Source organism: Chrysochloris asiatica, unplaced genomic scaffold, assembly GCF_000296735.1.
Source record: "Chrysochloris asiatica unplaced genomic scaffold, ChrAsi1.0 scaffold00044, whole genome shotgun sequence".
In the NCBI taxonomy this organism is placed as follows: Eukaryota; Metazoa; Chordata; class Mammalia; order Afrosoricida; family Chrysochloridae; genus Chrysochloris; species Chrysochloris asiatica.
The window spans coordinates 20056775-20077864 of record NW_006408562.1 but is presented as its reverse complement, the minus strand read 5'-3'; the positions used below and the strand labels follow the sequence as shown (position 1 = coordinate 20077864).

The following is a 21090-nucleotide window of genomic DNA, read 5'->3' as shown; positions in this document are numbered from 1 at the left end:
CAGAAAATAATGACTTTCTGGATTCTCCTGCAAATTCCCCAGCTATAAACCCCCCGAACCTCCAAACATACCTTTATATGTTTATAAAGGTATGTTTTAGCATAGTGTTACTTATATTTTAGTCATTCTTCTTCATTAATCTAGTTTCCCTGCCTGCCCCCCACCCCCCACCCCCACCGCCCTGACTTTTCATCTTTGCTTTAGGGTAAATGTTTACCCTTTGGTCTCTTGTAGATGTTTTTAAAAAGGGGGGAAATTACTAACAGGTAATATAGTTACTTTATGTTCCAATCTATTATTTAACTGAAAGGTGACCTCAAGGAATAAATTCAGTTCAAAGTTTAAATTGTATCTCAGGTGACAGTCTGGGGGTCCGTGTAATCTTAACCAGCTGCACAGGAACTTTTTAAAGTGTTGAAGAGCAGAGATGTCAGCTTGAGGACTAAGGTGTGTCTGACCCAAGCCATCGTTCTGCTGTGCATGGGGTCGCTATGAGTCGGTTCCGACTTGATGGCACCTGACAACAACAACAACAATGAATCAGAAACAACTTGATGTCACTTAACAACAACAACATAGATACAACTATATATTCACAAGGTAAATATACACACATATACCTATCTACATACACACATGCATGCATACCTGCCTATGTGACTGTACACATATTCTTTGATTATTATTGCAAAAACTTTCAAGAAGATAGGACAAAAAGGTGTACTTAAGATTTTCTTTTCTTTTTTGCATTGACTTATTCCTTGGTCTCCATTCTGAGTTGTGGAAATTTAGAATAACATAATATGACTCTAGCTTTGACAACATAGAATGGTAAATCTATTAGTATATGATAAGGTTTAAAAACATAATCTGGGATCCACCAAACTCTAAAATTATTTTTATTTGTCTTACATAAATAAAGCAAATGAGACAGTATCTTATAAGGTCTTATTTCTACTGGCGGTGGTGGTGGTTTGTGTGCTGTGGAGTCGGTTCCGACACGTAGTGACCCTGCATAGGATTTCCAAGGCTGCAAATCTATACAAGAACAGAATGTCTGGTAGTTTTGAACTTCTGACTTTGAGGTTAGCAGGCTGATTTGTGACCACTACGCTGCCAGAGCTCCTTCTTATTTCTACTATGAAAGAGAAACGTATTTTAGAAGGGAACTCAAAGGCAAGAGTTTGCCATCTTGTTTTCTTTACCACTTTAGAAGAGGCAGAATAATATCCACATTACAGCTTTGTTAGGAAAACAAGAGATGATACATTGGAAGTACCTGTGGAACTGTGGGTTAGTGTGCTGGACTGCAAAGTCAGTTTGAACTGCAATGTCAATGGTTCAAGTTCACCAGCCACTCCTTGGAAACCCTATACAGGGTCACCATGGGTTGGAACCGACTCGATGGCACTTAATAACAACATCTAAAGAACCAAAATACAAAAATCAAACCCATGACCATTGAATTGATTCTGACTCATAGCAACTCTAAACAGGGTTTCCAAGACTACAAATCTTGATAGGAACAGACAGCCTCATCTTTCTCCCATGGAGTATCTGATAGATTTGAACCACTGACCTTGCAATTAGCAGCTCAGTGTCGAACCCACAGCATCACCAGGGCTCTTGTCTCTCAAAGCAGGCTCTCAGTCATTGGGAACTCTGATGAATAGCTAGCCCCGCCTCCTCATCTGTACAATTATCTGAGTCCAAACAGGGACCCATGTCTTCTGCACCCAGTGGTGGGTGCTTGCTGCTGTAGTTTATGATTGATCAAAGCTCTGTCTGCATTGTAGCTCTCTAGGACCCATCCATGATATTTTCTAGCTTCTTAAAACCTATGATTCTTGGAACCAATACTTCTCTTTCTTATTCCCATTGTTATAATTAAGTGTCATTACATCAGTTCCAACTCATAGTGAACCTGTATAGGGTTTCCAAGGAGTAATTGGTGGGTATGAACTGCCAGCCTCGTAGTTAGCAGTCCAGTGCTTATCCTACAACACCATACCAGGACTTCCCTTATTCCCATTATATGTATATATAACTGTTCCAACAGTTGAAGTTCAAATGTAAGGATGAATCTTCTAGAAATTCAATATAAAAACGAAGTTCTGATGGCACTGGGCTAAGCAGAAGGTTGGGGTTTGAACCCACTAGCTACTCCCATTAAGATTTACAGTCTTGCAAGACCTATATGGGATCTCTAGGATTCAGAATCAATTCAACTGCAATGGGTTTTACGTTTGAGGAATGTATCTTGAAATTTTCTTTGCATTCTCTTTCCATGTATCCTATATGAAAAAGATCTTGAGCAAAGTTATAGTCATTGAATCCACGTGCATTGGTCTAGTAACTATGTGAATGCCACTTTTTTTTTCTTTCCAGGTGATACGATTCCTTGTAACGTAACCTACCCAGGAATGCCAGGTCTTCCGGGTTTTGATGGACCTCCAGGTAGGACCAATGAAAAGTTACTGTCTTATACTTGTCCACTAGTAAAATAATGAGAACTAGCAAGACAAATAAAATAGTAACAAATCATCAGTTAACTCATTAGAATATTTCTAAAATTCTTATAAGGTTTTGAGAGACTATGGGAAAACAACATTTCAAAATTTACCTGGATCTGTTTACTTATCACTGAAATGTCTGTCCTTTGAGTTTGAAAACTGTGTGTGACAAGAATGAAAAATGAATATTTATTTACTAGTTTTAAGTCTGTGCTGCTTTCTATGAGAACCAAAGTTCCAGCCAAAAATATTCCGATAAATGTCCACATGTTTGCATGCCGGACTGAACTTTATCTGGATTAAATGTTTGGTTTTAGCCAAATTAAACCCGAAATATGTTCAAAGTCTTTTGCCTACATATTTTTTTGTCTTAGAAGTCATGTAACTTAATCCTTGTGGGTGGTAGTGTTGTCAAGTCGTCTTTAACTCATAGCAGCCCTGTGTGAAAGTGGGGCTGCTCTGTAAGATTTTCTATGTTATTGGAGTCCTGGTGTGGCGCTCTGGGTTAATGTGCTGGACTGCAAAGTCAGTTTGATCCGCAAGGTCGGCAGTTCATGCTCACTAGTCATTGCTTGGAAACCTTATACTGGATCGCTACGGGTCAGAATCGACTTGACACTTAACAACAACAACAATCTTTACAGGGGCAAATCTCCAGGTCTTTGTCTCATGGAGCCTCTGGGTGGCTTTGAACCATCAACCTTTTGATCAGCAGCTTAGCACTTCTACCTCAGAACCTAAGCCAGTGAAAACCTTCTAGACCACAGACTGTTGTCTGAGACTTTAACTCACTTGCTTTGCATGCATCCTCGGCAAGTTTGCATGCATACAAACCGCAAGTTTGTGGTCACCTTGCATGGAGTCAGTCTCTAGGCCCCATTTTCGCCAACAGCAGGTTGCTCACTTTGTGTCTCTGTGCCACACGTTGGTGGTCCGCACAGTATTTCAGACTTCCCATCATGCTGGGACAGGCTGGCCTTGCACAGTTATCTTGAGACTGCAGGCAGACTTCCGCGATATCGCAGGGTCGGTTCCAGACCCCCAGAGTAAAGCAAGGGCCACAGTTAAATGATTCACGTGAATTGTTTGGGTTCCCAGTGCATGTTCTTGTTAAGTGCTATCAAGTCGGTTCCAACTTATAGCAGCCCTGTGTAGAGGAGCAGCTGGTGAGTTTGAGCCACCAACCTTGAGGTTCAAACCAACCTTGCGGTCCAGTACTTATCCTACAGCCCCACAGCAGGACTCCTTCCCACTGCATAGAAAAGTTCAGTTTACACTAGACTGTTGTCTACGAAGTCTGTAATAGCACAATGGGAAGTCTGAAATACTGTGCGGACCACCAACATGTGGCACAGAGACAAAAAGTGAGCAACCTGCTGTTGGCAAAAATGGGGCCTAGAGACTGACTCCACTCAGGGTGACCACAAACTTGCCGTTTGTAAAAACCACAACCACTGTGGAGTACAGCAAAGCAAAGAGAATGACGTCTGTCCCTGGGACAGCAAAGTGGCTCAAAGGGTCAGCAAGCTGATTTTAATGTTTTTGTGGCAGAAAGCCAAGTGATATGCGGAAAGTGAGTTTCATTTCCTGGCACTTACTATGTTGTTGTGAAGTGCTATTGAGTTGGTTCCGACTCACAGAGACTCTTTATCGGATTTCTGAGGAGTGGCTGGTTTGAACCCCCGTCCTTGTGGTTTGCAGCCCCATGCTTATCCTACAGCAGTACACTAAGACTCCACAGTTATTGTAGCAAAAACAAATTCCATCAAGGTACTGAGCAAACCTCCAACGTGGCCAGATGGAAGTGTTATAGCACAGAACAGAAACGCGTACAGTTCAGGGGCTCAGCTAACTGTACCCGTTAGAGAGGGCGGACCCGTTCTCTCTCTGCTGGTTTCTTGACTCGCAGCTACAATATCACTGTTGTCAGGCAATATCCCCTTTGTCAGTCTCTCTGTGTCTTTGCTCCCCTTTTATAAGACACCATTCTGATTGGATTAGGACTCCCACTACTCCAATAGGATCTCATGTTAACTGATACCATCTTCAGTGACCTTATTTCCTAACAAGGTCATGTCCATAGGTACCAGGGATTATGACTTAGACATATCTTTTGTGGGGGCAGAATTCAGTCCATAATGGAGCTCTAGCATGGGGAGTTACCAGAAAGGCCATGTGAATAGCAGTTATATTCCAGAGAATTCCAGGAAAAACCCATTCTTGTATGCTGTCTGAGAAAATTCCTTAATTGGAAAAAAAAAATGTCATTTGTACACATGATTCATAATGTGATGAATTAAACCAAGAGATGCAACAACTCCAATGGAGTAGAAGGTCTCTTAAAAAGATTTAATACAGATTCAGGTGGAGAGAAGTCACCATGTGTTATCCTCAATTGATTTGTGTTTTGTTGAGTCTGTGTTTTGTTGTTGATGTTCTTTAGGTCCGATGGGATTTCCAGGTTCCCCAGGTGCTCCTGGGCCGAGGTGTTTTGATGGGCAAAAAGGACGACGTGGCAAATCAGGAACTTCTGAAATCCCAGGTCCACCTGGTAAATGAAACATTTTTCCTTCTATGGCAAATGTATGTCCAGGACTTTTAAATACCTCTAATAAATCAGACATTGTTTCGTTCTGCTGTGCATAAAGTCTCTATGAGTCAGTGCCAACTCAATGGCACCTGACAACAACAACAATGTCACTATGAGTCAGAACTGACTCCACGGTATTTACCACCAACAACAACAAATGTTGAATGACTTTAATTAGGAAATGAACCAGGGATCTTCTAACTGCATGAGCTATGCTAAGCTTTTATGATTTGTTGTTGTTGTTGTTAAGTGTCATTGAGTCAGTACCGATTCACAGCAGCCCTGTATAGAGTTTCTGAGGCATGGCTGTTGGGCTTGAACTGCCGACCTTGAGGTCCAAAGCGACCTTGCAGTCCAGCGCGTTACCCCACAGCGCTACAGCAGGACTCCTTGAAGCATCAGCTATAGGCTATTATTTCTTTCTTAGGAGTCCTGGTGTGGCACTGCAGGATAATGTACTAGACTGTAACGTCAGTTTGAATCGCAAAGTCGGCAGTTCAAACCACCAGCTGTTCCTCGGAAACTCTATACAAGGTCGCTGTAAGTTGGAACTGACTCGATGGCACTTAATAACAACGACAACAACATTGCTGTCTTATATTACAGAAACTGTTCAGTTCAGACAAAATCCTTAGCAGAGAAGTAAACAATTAGGGAAACTTGACTGGCTTATAGGAAATACAAAATTACTCGTTTTCCTACCAAAACATGACCTAATAAGAAACTCAAAATTTTAGAAAATACTTGCTTTTGTTTTTTATATTTATATCCAGAAAGTAGTCTTAAATTAGTACTGGATTATACATGTACATTTAACTATTTTAAAACTTTTCTGTTGTTAAATAGGTTTCCGTGGTGTCATGGGAGACCCAGGTTTTGAAGGGGAAGAGGGATCCTCCCCTGCCGGGCCCCCAGGCCTTCCCAGTTCACCTGGTGTGGATGGTCCAAAAGGACTCCCAGGGGACCCTGCATATGGCCACCCAGGACAACCAGGGAAGAGGGGTCTCCCCGGAGTGCCAGGAATGAAAGGAGCCAGAGGTCACCCGGGACACCCAGGGTCTGCAGGTATGAGACCTGTATTTTCTCCATGGTCCATAAAGCTGGCAACACCCTAGAGAGGGCGCTCAAGAAAGTTTGGACTCTCGTGCATTGAATCTCGAATGTGCAGTTGTCATCCAAGCATCATTCCTCACAGAAGAGCACTGATGGCATTTGAAATAACCAGCACCCCAGGACTGCCTTTACATTTTATTGGCTCTTTTCAAATCCTGGACAGCTCATTGAGCTCACTCAGTTCAGTCCCACTCAGCAGCTCCTGGACTTGGGACAGGATGTTACTGTCGTAAACCGCAAATGGATAGGGTGGGGTATAAGAGAGCAGTTCTGAGGGGTTCAGGGAAGTCTCACTGGATATATGGGGTGGGTTTCTAGGGCAGCAGGACTCTGGAGATGGCAGGATGGCCCCCAAACACAGGCACATCCTTTCTTGAAAGAAAAGAAGGAGACTCTAGGATCTGCAGCGGAACCGGCTCAGTGGTACTTAACAATAGTAACATCACAGAGACATAATAGTTAGCAACTGAAATCTCATTTGTAGAGATAACAACAATAACATTTTCAGGTTGCCATGTAATATGAAATAATTCAACAACTGAATGTAGCCTAGTGATCATTAGTTTATAAACGTATGTATGTAGACCAAAATACAGTGAAGATAGTGGAAAAACCTTAGAATTCCAGGTTACAGTGTGAAATTATATGACTTTGACTGCTAACCACACAGTTGGCGGCTCTAACCCATCAGCCACTCCTTGGAAACCATATAAAGGGTTGCAATGAGTTGAACAGCACAAGTACACAAATAGCAATTTTCCTGTTTTAAAATTTCTTTTGATGCTATGACACTGTCTTTCTGGTAAATATACATTTAAGAGTACAAGTGATGAATTATCTTTCAAAGTGTAAATTCAGACAATGCATGCTGGGTTGATAAGCATAAGAGATTGTTGGTGAAAAGCCTGTAAAGTTGGATGTTAGTGAAATTCAAGCAGAACCACATGTGTTTTGATTTGCATGGTTATATCTTTGTGTTTCACGTGCCTTTATCAAGGGCCTCATTCCGCATTACGTGGCTCATTCTTTCATTGGGAGAACGCCTGGTGTGGCACTATAGGGCAAGCTCGGTTCAAACCCACCAGCCACTCCTCAGAAACCCTATACAGGGTCGCTATGAGTCAGAACCAACTCAATGGCACTTAACAACAACGGTATGTGAGGAGTCCTGGTGTGGCGCTGTAGGATAAGCACTAGACTCTAAACCACAAGGTTGGAGTTCAAACCTACCAGCTGCTCTCCAGAAACCCTATACAGAGTCACTCTGAGCCACAAATGACTCAATGGCACTTACCACCACCAACAACACCAACAGAATCTGGTAAGGAATCTGAGTCTTAGCTCAGTTGAACTCTGAGCCAGGATCAAAATGTGTTCCTCCAGCTAAGCTACCCATGAACAGTGACTTCGGGCCATAGAGTGTTGCGTCATGAATGTCATATATGTCTTGTATCATTTCAGGGCCACCTGGACGTCCAGGAATTGCAGGCCTCAAGGGTCCTAAGGGCAGAGAGGGAAGTGTTGGGCTTCCTGGTATCCCAGGCCCACCTGGCCATTCCTGTGAAAGAGGCGCTCCAGGGATACCTGGGCAGCCAGGGCTTCCGGGGACTCCAGGTGCTATAGGTAAGTGTCAGCAGGCATCAGGGCGGTAAAGGGGCTCGAGTTTGCTCCTCTGCTTTGTAGACACTGGCAGAAGCAAGACCCCTGGGTCAGAGGCAAAGGACTTTATTACTTACTCCCAGTTGTAGAAGTAATACACTGTTGTAGAAGCTGCACACTGTCTGTCAAAAGCCAGGTCCCCCAAGTGCCCTCAGGTCACCTTTCATCGCCATGGCAGCAATGAAAATGGGACTCGGTGAGAAGTCCACTGCTTTATAGACATCTATAAAGAAAGTCCATTTTTTGTCCAGGGAGAGGTGTTATTTCATCCTTCAAAGTTGCTTGCTACAAACACAGCCTTGAGAAATGGCCCTGAGAAAGAGTTTGTTGTTGTTGTTGTTGTTGTTGTTGTTAGGTGCCATCAAGTCGGTACCTACTCCTAGCAACCCTATGCACATCAGAACGAAATACTGCCGGTCCTGAGCCAACCTCACTATCATTGCCATGCTTGAGCCCATCGATGCTGCCACTTGGTCAATCCATCTCACTGGGGTCTTCCTCTTTTTCTCTGACCCTCCACGTTACCAAACATGATATCCTTCTCCAGAGACTGGTCCCTCCTGACAATATGTCCAAAGTATGAGAGACGAAGTTTGGCCATCCTGGCCTCCAAGGAGCACTCTGGCTGCACTTCTTCCAAAATGGATCTGTTGGTTCTTTTGGCAGTCCGTGGCACTTTCAGTATTCTCAATTAAAAGAAACAGTCATTGTTGTGGAGTCCATTCAGATTCACAGCAATCCTGTGTAGAATACAACCAAATGTTGCCCAGTTCTGAGCCACCTTCATGGCCACTGGTTTGCTCAAGTCCTTTCTTGTGGCCACTGTGTCTTTGAGTGCCTTCCAACCTAGGGCTCAGCTTCCAGCACTGTCTGGAATGGTAGAATGCTCTTGTGATCAGCACTGGACTGCTAACCACAAACTCAGAGGTTCAAACTCACCAGCCGCTCCTCAGAAACCCTATACGGGGTTGGTGTGGGTTGAAACTGACTGGACCGCACTTAACAACAATGATTTTCAGAAGTTGACTGCAGGTTTTTCTTCCTAGTCTCTCTTGTTCTGGAAGTTCCATTGAAACCTGTCCACCATGGGTGACCCTGCTGGAATTTGAAATACCTATGGTGTATCTTCTAGCATCACCACCACGGTATCCAGACTGACAGACAGTGGTGGAAAGAGTCATTGGAATCTGGCTTTCTTGGTGTACCGAGTGAGACATGCAAGAAGGAGTATGGGAGACTATGGAGCATCGTCCAGCACAGGGCTCCAGTGGACTGACTGTTCACAAATTGATCTTCATTTCACCTTTCAGATCATCAGCCCTGCTGCTGAAATCTTATGGATTCTTATCCAAATGCAGAAATATACACTCTCCTACGATCAACATGTTGTTGTTGTTAGGTGTCATCCAGTCGGTACTGACCCATAGCGACCTTATGCACAACAGAATGAAACACTACCTGATCCTGGGACACGCTTGAGTCCATCAGTGCTACCACTTGGCCAATCCATCTCGTTGGCGGTCTTCCTCTTTTTCTCTGACCCTCCACCATAGGACCCTGGTATTGTGAGTTACAATTTGGGTTGCTAACCTCAAGGTCAGCAGTTTGAATCTAACAGCCTCTCCATGGGGAAAAAAAAAAAATGAGGCTTTCTACTCCCATAAAGATTTACAGTCTCAGAAACTCTACACTGGGTCTGTATGAGTTGGAATTGACTAGATGGTACACAACCACCACCACCACCACCAGAATCAGCATGGGGAGTGTGGTGGCTCCATATGATAAGCACTGGACTGTGACCCACAAGGTCCACAGTTCAAGTCCGCCAGCCAATCATGGGAGAAGGATGAGGCTTTTTGCTCCCACAAAGATTTAAAACTTTGGAAACCCTATACAGGGTCGTTATGAGTTGGAATTGACTCAATGGCGCTTAACAACAACAACTGCCTCTAAGCCTTGTTTCTAGCAGTAATAATACTAGATGATGTTTCTCTGGTTTCTACAACTCTCTTATCACAGTTAGCAGTCTGACTAATCAACAGTCTGCTAGAGCTCTGAGACTCATATGCAAACTCAGACTGAAGCTAAAGAAAATCAAAACAAGTCTATGAGAGCCAAAATATGACCTCGAATATATTCCACCTGGATTTAGAGGTCATCTGAAGAACAGATTTGATACATTAAACACTAAAGACCGAAGACCAGAAGAGTTGTGGGATGACATCAAGAACATCACATAGGAAGAAAGCAAAAAGTCATTTAGAAGACAAGAAAGAAGAAAAGGTCAAAATGGATGTCAGAAGAGACACTGAAACTTGCTCTCCAGCATAGAGATGCTAAAGCAAAAGGAATAAATAAGGAGGTACAGAGCTGAACAGAATATTTCGAAGATCAGCTTGAGAAAATAAAGCCAATATTACAACAAAATGTGCAAAAATCTGGAGTCAGAAAACCAAAAGGGAAGAACACGCTCAGCATGTCTGAAACTGGGGGAACTGAAGAAAAAATTCATGCCTCGACTTTCGTTATTGAAGGATTCTCTGGGCAAATTATAGAATGATGCAGAAAGCATCAAAAGATGATGGAAGGAATCCACAAAGGGAAAGGGTTAATGTTCAACTGTTTCAAGAGGTAGCATATGATCAAGAGCCAAGGATACTGAAGGAGGAAGTCCAAAGTGCATTGAAGGAATTGGCAAAGAACAAGGCTCCAGGAATTGATGGAATAAAAATTGTAATCTTTCAAGAAAGTGAGGTGGCACAAGAGGCACTCATTCATCTCGGCCAAGAAATTTAGAAGACAACTATCTGGCTGACAGACTGGAACAGATCCGTATTTGTGTGCATTCCAAAGAGAGGTGACCCAATGGAATGCGGAAATCATCGTACAATATCTTTGATATCCCATGTGAATAAAGTTTTACTAAAGGTAATACAGAAAGGGCTGCAAGCATATATTGACAGGGAACTTTACAGAGGTTCTGGATATCATGTTTCGTAGGGTGTAGGGTCAGAGAAAATAAGGAAGACCCCAACGAGATGGATTGGCCAAGTGGCAGCATCGATGGACTCAAGTGTGGAAACAGTAGTGAGGTTGGCCCAGGACCAAGCAGTGTTTTGTCCTGTTGTGCATAAGGTTGCTATGAGTTGGTACCGACTCGATGACACCTAACAACAACAACAGCACAGCTCTGAGAAGTACCTGGAAAGTTATTTTCTTCTATGAGTTTTGCTGATTTTTTTTTTCTCCCTACAAGTACAATATATACATCTCTCTCTCTCTATATATATATATTTGTTCTTCATCCCGATCCATGTTCCATTTAAAAAAAAACTGCTGGTAAATATTTACTCAAGTGAATTAGTCCTATTTAAATTTTTTTTACTGTGATAAATTTATATAATAAAAAAAATTTCATTTTAACCTTCTTTAAGTATGCACTTCAATGACATTAATTATATAATTATATTTACATCATCACATTGTTGTATTATCAACGTTTGTAAAAGTTCTTCATCGCCTCAAACAGAAACCTAGTACCTCTTCATCAGTATGGAATCCTAGTGTGATGTTGTAGCATATGCTTGGTCTGCTAATCTCAAGGTCAGCAGTTCAAACCCACCAGTTGCTCATGAATAGGAAATCCTATTCAAGGTTGCTGTGAGTCAGAACTGACTTGATGGCACACAACAATAACAACTTTATATTTTTAAAATAATAGCCAGAAAATAGACTCTTGGACTGTTAGAGTCTAAGTTCTAGGTAGGTGTCCCTAGGAATCATTGAGTAGCACAGTTGGTTAAGCACTCAACTGCTAACTGAAAGGAGTCCTGGTGTGGTGCTGTAGGATAAGTGAGGACTGCAAGGGCCATTTCAACCACAAGGTCAGTGGTTCAAACTCAACAGTCGCTCCTGGGTTGCTATGAGTCAGAACCGATTCAATGGCACTTAACAACAATAATGCTAACTGAAAGGTTTCTGGTTCACAACCACCCAGAGGTACCTCAAAAGAAAAGTCCGGCGGTCTGCTTCCAAAACATTACAGAGCAGTTCTACTCAGCTCACATGGGGTCACCATGAGTCTGAATCATCTCAGTGGTAACTGGCTTAGATAGACGGAAAGTAGCTACTGTTATTTCAGCCGACAAATACTGCCAATTGCTCCTAGATACCTGCTAAACCACACACATATTTTTTACTGCCTGCGGAGCCAGTTTTCAATCTGGTGTTTTACCCATGGTGGTTTTTCCCAGGTGCCCCAGGCTCAAAAGGACAGCAAGGGAATGAAGGGGCTCCTGGACCAGCTGGAATGAAGGGTCTTCCTGGAGTCCCAGGACAGCAGGGGGCACACGGACTCCCCGGACCACCCGGAGTCTCAGGCCCCTTTGGTGATGATGGGCTACCTGGTCTTCCAGGACCGCCAGGTGGGTAATGCACTTAAATGATCGCCATCCATTTATAACCTTGACATCCACTGCCAAGTGAAGTCTGTTACCTATGACCATAACGGAATTGATTACCACATTAGCCTGACTTTGCTGGTATCTGTCACCTTTCTCTTGTTCTCCGTATTGTCATGACCAGTGGCAGAATGTAGTAAGAGGGATAGGTTTACAGAACCCATAAACACTTTTGCTCAAAGGATTGGGTTGTTGTTGTTGTGTGTTGTTGAGTCGGTTCTGACTCATAGCAACCCTATGCACAACAGAACACAACACTGCCTGGCCCTTCACCAGCCTCACAATTGTTGTATTTGAGTCCATTGCTGTTGCCTTGGTTTCAATCCATCTCATTGGGAGTCATCCTTTTTTTCATTGGTCCTCCATTTTACCAAATCTAATGTCCTTCTCTAGGGACTAGTCCCTCCTGATAATGTGTCTGAAGTCTGAGAGATGAAGTCTAGCCATCCTGACTTCTAAGGAGCACTCTGGCTGTATTTCTTCCAACACAGATTTGTTTGTTCTTCTGGCAGTCCATGGTACTTTCAATATTTGTCTCCAATACCATAACTCAAATGCATTGATTCTTCTATGGTCTTCCTTATTCACTGTCCAACTTTAACACATGTATGAGGTGATTGAAAATACCCTGGTTTGGGTCAGGCACACTCTAGTCCTCAAACGGATGTTTTTGTTCTTGAGCAAAGGCAGCTAGCTACCATCAGTGAAGTCCTAGGGATAGGGCTAATGTACCTCTGCTTTGGATGGACCATCCACTCTCCATACCCTGGTTCCCTGAAAGTATGATACAATCAAGATTCAGAAGCTAGAGGCCTATGGGTTGGAAACCTGAAAAGGACTGAGAGAGAGGACTGAGCTATTATATAGTCAGTATATTATATTGATTGGCCTTCCATGTAAACTCAAGAGTTACGTCAGGACTACAAGAAGCATAGAAATAGTAGCCTCAGAGCTTTCCACATGTATCCCTCAAAATCCATGTTGTCATTTCTCAGGACCCCAGGGTCTGCCTGGCATCCCAGGTTTTCCAGGGGAGAGAGGAAGATCTGGCCCAGACGGACAACCTGGCAGGAAGGGAGAACGTGGAGAGAAAGGTTGGCCTGGTCTTCTAGGAGACCAGGGAGCGAGAGGCACCAAAGGTAAACACAATTGGCAGCATGAGAGATGCAATTTGCTTGTTTGGGGGATTTGGTCAGAGTCTATAAATATCTGAATCTATAAATATCTGAATCTATAAATATGAAAAATAAAATGGAGCAGCCTTGTAGCTTGAGTTCCCTTTTCCTTTCGATTCTGTCATTTGTTTTAGAATTTTAAGAAAATGGTTTTTTATTTTCCTTAATTTCAATCCTATTGCATTTAACTATGGTGTGTGAACTACTCTATTAATAGACAATACATTAACAAGTGGTTATTAAGGCTTTGATTGATGTATTTGATTTGGATTTCAGAGAGCCTGTCCCACCTTTGGTGCAGGGGAGTTTCTGGTCCCCGTTGTTGTTGTTGTTGTTGTTAAGTGCTGCTGAATCGGTTCTGACCCATAGCGACCCTGTATAGGGTTTTCGAGGCGTGACTGGTGCCCTAGCTCTGTTTAAATTAGAATAAAGGTTGGTAAACATTTTTTGGAAAGGTCCCAATACTAAATATTTTAGGTTTTGTAAGCACTATGGTCTGTCAGAGATACTCAATTCAGCTGCTTGTAGACAATGCATAAACTAATGAATATACTTGTGTTCCAGTGAAATATTTTGATGGCCACTGAAATTTGTATTTCATATCAATCTCATGTTCCTTGAAATAATTATTCATGTTTTGATTTTTTCCCATGAACCACTTAAAAGTGTAAATATCATTTTTAACTCCTGGATTATAAAAAACAGGCAGTGAGGTTGATTTGGTCCCTGGGTGGTAGTTTGAGCTCATCCCTGAAATCAGATAAGTCCACTTTCATCTGGGGCATAAATTGGGTTTCCCCCAAGCGTCATATAATGAAAACATTACAACATCTATCTTGAAGTACAATGCTGTCTGTGATATGATAGTATCTATATGCCTACAGGAAAGACCAGTCAATACAACAATCATTCAAATTTACACACCTACCACTAAAGCCAATGATGAAGAAATTGACTATAAAAGAAAAAAAAAGCCCCCCTCCTGTTAGTGTTCTGTGCCCATTCCTACAGAGTGTTTATTTTTTACTGTTACCCTCAAGGCTTCATTGAGTGAAAATAGCATTTCATTTCCCATGTTGAGAACAAACTCTTGATGATTTTTAGACACAAGGTTTTGGTCTTTAAAACCCTTTGGAAAAATAGCCTCATATTTCCTTCAGATTACTCTTTCTTGTTAGTGGATGGAGTCTACTATTATTTTTTGTCACTGTAGGATAATGCACTGGACCACAAGTTGGTGGTTCAAATTCACCAGCTGGTCCTCAGAAACCCTGTACAGGGTGACTGTGTGTCCAAACTGACTTGACGGCACTTGACAACAACTTTTGCAGACAACAAACATAAACAAATTACTTTTGTAGAATCAGGAGATCAAAGAGTTGTTTGTTTGTTTTTAATGTTTTATTGTGAATTATGTGATAGTTTACATGGGCGAACATTAGTTTTACATTCATTCTATCGTATATTGTCTCTCATTGCCATGGTTACAATCCCCTCCATGCAATCCTTCCCCCGTACCCCCCAGGTCTTCAGCACACAGTCGCTCTCCCTCTCTGGATCTAAAGTCTCCAGCCGCTCCATCGCTCCATGTCATCATCTCTGGCTCTGAGTCGTTTTTTTTTTTGTTTTTTTTTTTTTTAACTAACATAGCTAAAGAATGATTAATTGTGCAATTATTATGCCACTAGCTGGGAAGCATGGGAGATGCTACTAACCACAAGGTAGGTGCTTCGAGCCAACCAGCTGCTCCATGGAGAAAGATGAAGTTTTCTTCTCCCACAAAAATTGACCAGTTCAGAAACCCAATTCCATACTGTCTGCTGGGTCAGAATCAACTCCATGGCACCTAAAAATAATAATATGCCACTAATTAAACTAAAACCTGAGTCCATTTTGGTTCATGATGACCCCATGTATTACAGAGTCGAACTTCTCCAGAAGGGTTTCTTGGCTAGAATCTGAACAGATCAGATTACCATGTTTGTCACTTGCAGTACCGCTGGGTGGCCTTGAACTGCCAACTGTTAGGTTAATAGCGAAGCACAAATCACTTGTGCATCCAGGAACCTAGTATTCCAATGACAAAAAAAAAAAAATAAAGAATCGGGCTAATGCCAATGATGTCCTGGTAAACTCGTTCTCCAAAAACAACCAAATAAAGCCATGGCTTGTAGCTCTTGCTGCTTTTGGTGGTGTAAATATCCCCACTGTAGCTGATAGCAAACTGGCCATGATTTAATAACTGGCTTCCGAAATTCTGAAACTGTTAACAGTTTCTTGCCAACGTGTGCTCTTGCCAATGGGCTTCACCAAGCTGCTATGATTACACCATCCTTGGAAAAAGCCAGGTAAAAATATATTGTATTTTGCACCTTTTCTGCCATTTTGGAAATCTCTATGTGGTGAACTAAGTTGAGATGGTTAAGTGTCTTTTATTTGATGCAAAAGTAAAACAAAACCTGCTGCCATCAAGTTTGTTCCAACTCCTGGTGACCCACATATTCCAGAGTAGAACTGCTCCCTAGGGTTTTGGAAGCTGTAATCTTGACCGAAGAAGTTCACCAGGTCTTTCTTCTGCAACACTGTTTGAACTGCCAACCTTTCGAGTAACATTTGACTGCAAACCACTTGCAGTATGTAGGGCTGTTTCTTTTCTGTTCTTTGAGTGTAAGGAAAGTAATAGAGGTTGGCTTGGAAGTGAAAGATAAGGAATTGAAAAATACGAGATAAGCAATACAGATTTCACAGGCTAGAGACATTTTTTAGATCTGGAACTTTTCAAGCATGTTTGGTTGAATTTCACACACATTCACTGGGTGTTTTCTACACACCAGGCCCATGGCTGGACAGTCAGGAGAACCCTTCCTTTGGGAATCAGTCAATGGTTCTGATGTTGTGCAGCGCATAAACCTAACACAGCTCAGGAGATCAAAGGGAGATGTCTAAATTGGAAGTAAAATATTGTAACAAAAGAATCTTGTATATGTCTATTTGTTTTCTTGTGAATATTTACACCTGCAGGAGAGAAGGGACCTCAGGGAGAGGAAGGAAAAGTGGATATCATTTCCAGTAAAGGAAAAATGGGGGAACCAGGACCACCAGGACGTGAAGGATCCCCAGGAGAAACCGGTAAACACTTAGGGAATTGTAACCATCTCAAATTGGCTGATATCTTTACAGACTGTTCAAACAAGCACGTGTGGTTGGCAACTTTTCCAATAACATCGAGCTGCAGAAAGATCACCTTTTAGATATAAATATGCACGAATGAACCTAGTGGAACATTTTGACTTTTCCGTGCTAGAACTTAGCCCATGTCCCTAGGTACAAAGGGGCTCCAAAACAGTTTATGGAAAAATGGAGTGAAAAGATAACAGAATCTTTCCACGAACATTTTGAAGTCCCCTTGATTTATAGATTTGGATATTCCAAATGAGAATCAGTACTGAGGTACACATAGGTTCCCAATTTAAAGTAGCCCTTACCTTGGTTTCTGGGACTTGGGAAATGACTGTTCAGCTTATTTCAACCAATGAGTCTGAAACCACACTACCCAGAAGTCACTGTTGGTTGTTGTTTAAGTGCTGTGGATTCAGTTCCCACTCATAGGGACCCATATAGAGTTTCCCAGGAATGTCAACTTTGCAGTTTCAAACCCACCTTATGGTTGAGTGCTTATCCTACAGAGTCACACCAGGACTCCAGAAGAGGGAACGTATTAAAAAGCAGATTTGGATTCAGCACCTCTGGGCAAGCAGGAGACTGCTTTTGTAACACATCCCCTTGCCTGTGCTGTTAGCCTTCAAAGACAGCCAGGAGCAAGTATTTCAACAACCAAATCTGCATTCTCTTGAATCTGCATGAGACTTAGGTTCTTGTCTTGCCTCTCTCCTCAGCTGGTTGGTGGGGGGGCCTGTGTTGTAACTTCTCTGGGGGCGCTGGATCAAATGACCTCACACACCTGTATTACCCGTGGTCCTCTTGAGTCGGCTCATGGGCTGGAATTAGAACTCCCCATTCTGTTGGCTGTCTCCTTCTAAAACTCGGGCCAAGTGCCCAGGATCTAAGAGAGGAGGTTTGTAAAGCTTCCAACCCCATCAGGTGATAAAGGAAACCCAGGAATGCCAGGGAGAAGAGGAGATCCTGGAAGACCTGGGCCCCCCGGACTTCACAGAGGGGCGCCTGGGAGAGGTGGACAGCCGGGCCTTCCCGGGCTCTCAGGACCTCCAGGCTTACCTGGTCCAACAGGAAGCATCGGTCCTCCAGGAGTTCCAGGTGACCAGGTAAGGAACTGCAACTTTGGGAGGGAGGAAATAATACAACCTTGCTGTTTTAGGATATATGTTTTTGTTGTTCCAACTCACACCTACCCTGTATAGGGTTGCATAAGAGTGCCCGGTGGTTTTGAACCACCATCGACCTTGTGGTTAGCAGTCCAGTGCTAATCCTACAGTGCCACACCAGGACCCCATAGTGAAACGTAGTTTGTCAGTGGCCACCATTGCTCTGACGTGGATCTTTAAAACATACATGGTAGGACCAGGGGGAAATGGAACCTTCTGGAAGGTCATGGTGTAACTGCCATTGACCAATGTCAATGCCTAATGACCGTGACACAAGCATTAACATATTATATGCATATTACATATTACATGCATATTACATATTGCATCCCAGCCTGGTTTAAACAATTCAGTAGAGATTTGTCTTATGACTGTGGGGTACTGGAACGAAAACTGCCCTAGAAAATGACTAAAGTATTTTCTAAGTACTTGTTTCTATCTAATCTCTTTTCTCATGGCAGATATCACAATTTTTGTTGTAAATGTTGTTGGCCTTTATAATCATGAGAAAATATCCCTTGAGAAGCTGGGAGGTACGATAAACATCCCCAAACAAAAACCCACTACCATCAAGGTGATCCCTACTCATAGTGTCCCTATACAGTATTTCCGGGACGGTAAATCTTTATAAGGAGGTCTGGTAGCGTAGCGGTTACGAATCGGGCTGTGAACCTCAAGGTCAGCAGTTCGAAACTACCAGCCATTCCATGGGAGAAAGATGAGGCTTTCTGGTCCTGTAAAGATTTACAGCCTCGGAAACCCTGTACAGGGTCGCTATGAGTTGGAACCAACTCCACGGCACATAACAACAAATCTTTATAAGAGCAGACAGCCTCATCTTTCTCCTGAGGTCAAGCTAGTGGGTTTGAACCACTGACCTTGTGGCTCAGAGTACCATTGAAATTGTGTTATACAATTTGGTACCTATCTTTTGGAATATAATTTTTGTTGTTGTTAAGTGCTGTTAAGTCAGTTCAGACCCATAGGGACCCTGTATAGGGTTTCTGAGGAGTAGTTGGTGAGCTTGAGCTATCGACCTTGCGATTCAAACTGAATTTGCAGTCCAGTGCATTAACCTACAGCGCCACACCAGGACTCCTTGTAATACAATTGGTTTTTAAAATTTTGATATTATATGACTTCTTTCGGGTCCAGGTGTGGTGCTATAGGATAAGCACTCGGCCTCAAGGTCGGTTTGAACAACAACAACATTTTAGCTAGTGTCAATTTGTTTACGCAAAATGTAAAATTCAGGTTATGCAATGCAATTATACTGTTTTGCAGTCCAGTGTAGAGAATATCTGCTGACAGTTTATACCTCTTTCTGGAGGGTTAAACTATTTTTTGAAAACTAAGCACATCTAGTAATATGCTTGCATTACAATTCCAATTTCTGTCACCATGTAAAATTATGAAAACTAAATTGGTTACAGAACCTGATTTCTGGACCATGTCCTGCGTGTGTCATTTATATGTGAAACCCAACGAAGCCTCACTTCTGCTTTGTTAAACTCTCAGGGTGATGTAGGTTCTCCAGGCCCTATGGGACTCCCAGGAGTCGATGGAGTGAGAGGACCGAAAGGTATGGTTTGAAATACAGTCTGTCAAGAGCCTAGTCTTCTGGGTCGTGTTTGTACCGTTGTAAGTGAACATGAAAAGCAAAGCACACAAAAAAAACAGCAGTTCCCAAGGGCAGAAGCCATGTTTGGTTCTAGTAGATAGTCAGACACTCAAGACTCAACTGACCCACATGTGGCATTCAGATTGAAGAGTTGTTGTCCTTGAGTCCCACTGAGTTGGTTCTGACTCATAGAGACCTGTATAGGGTTTCCAAGGAGTGGTTGGTGAGCTTGAACTGCTGACCTTGTGGTTCAAACTGACTTTGTAGTCCAGTGCATTGCCCCACAGCACCACACCATACAGCTGAAGAGTATCAGATAAGAAACACATGCCAGTAGGGCACAACAGGTCTTCCTCTTCAGTGGGAGACCTTGCAGCAGTCCACATAGTGACCACAACCCCCAAGTGACAGCTCATATGCAAAGTGGGCCATTGGTTGACCATGTCCACCTTGGATTGGAAGTTCCGTGCACTGCAGGGACTTGTATGTCTTCTAACAACTCTGTGTTGTTGTTGGTAGGTGCCATTGAGTTGCTTCCAATGCACAGTGACCATATGCACAACAGAAGCAAACACTGCCTACTCCTGTGCCAGCCTCACAGTTGTTGTTATATTTGAGCCCATGGCCTCTGCCACTGTGCCAATCCATCTTGCCTGAGAGCTTCCTGTTTTTCACTGACCCTCTACTTTAGCAAGTGTGATATCCTTCTCTAAGGACAACGCTATAGGTATAGTTTTTAGTTACAAAAGTCACTATAGAAACTTATGACTTCCCCCTAGATGGCTAGAGTTCACTTTAAAGAATTTCCAAGTGTCTTAGTTATTTATGCTGCTATTGGATGGCTTGAACAACTAGAAATTGATTCCCCACAGCTTAAGAGGCAAGAAGTCTGAATTCAGAGTGCCAGTTCTTGGGGAAAGCTTTCTCCTTGTTGGCCCTGGGGAAAGGCCCATGTCTTCTTTTGGCATCTGTAGGCCCTATAGCCCTGGGAGATCAGTTTGGCATCAGTACTCCCCTGGATCTAGGAGCTTCACAGTGCAGGGACCCCAAGTCGAAAGGATGCACTCCACTCTTGGTTTTTCTAACTTGCTGGTAGTAAGTTCCTCTGAGCTCTGCTCACTTCTCTCTCCTTTTATATCTCAAAAGAGATTGACTCAATGTGCACCTAATCCTGTAGATTGCACCCGACCTCATTAACATCAGAGAAGGGAGGATTTGCAACACAGGATAATGACATCATATCAGAGCTTATCACATCAAACCGTAGCATGGGATTGATTATATTCTATTAGATCTTACCGTGAAGGTAATATTTACATCTTAACTGCTAAACCAATGAGAATCCTGGTCCAGACAAGTTGACCCAAAACCTTACTCCAGATAAGTAGTTCACAATCAGGTTATTTTGCAGCGTTAGTCAAGGGTCTACAAATGCATTGCAGGTCATCTGGTCTCTGTGAGGACTACTCGGCTGAGAGGTAGTATCATGAAAGGAATCAGAGACAATCTGTAAACAAAGGGTGTGGCTGTGTCCCAATAAAACTGTAACTACAAAACAAATTGTTGTTGTTGTTAAGTGCCGTGGAGTCGGTTCCGACTCATAGCGACCCTGCCCA

The 21090-nt window shown here is 42.7% G+C and overlaps 1 protein-coding gene across 1 annotated transcript in view; it reads left to right on the top strand.

The window, feature by feature from the left end:
* The window catches only part of COL4A4 (collagen, type IV, alpha 4), a 175917-nt gene that overhangs the window by 110360 nt on the left and 44467 nt on the right, over positions 1-21090 (top strand). Inside the window, exons 25-33 of the mRNA XM_006861931.1 lie at positions 2389-2457; positions 4957-5064; positions 5950-6168; positions 7678-7839; positions 12129-12299; positions 13331-13474; positions 16532-16639; positions 17612-17793; positions 19372-19435. Of these exons, the coding sequence (XP_006861993.1) occupies positions 2389-2457; positions 4957-5064; positions 5950-6168; positions 7678-7839; positions 12129-12299; positions 13331-13474; positions 16532-16639; positions 17612-17793; positions 19372-19435 (1227 nt within the window). The remainder of the gene's footprint in view (positions 1-2388; positions 2458-4956; positions 5065-5949; positions 6169-7677; positions 7840-12128; positions 12300-13330; positions 13475-16531; positions 16640-17611; positions 17794-19371; positions 19436-21090) is intronic.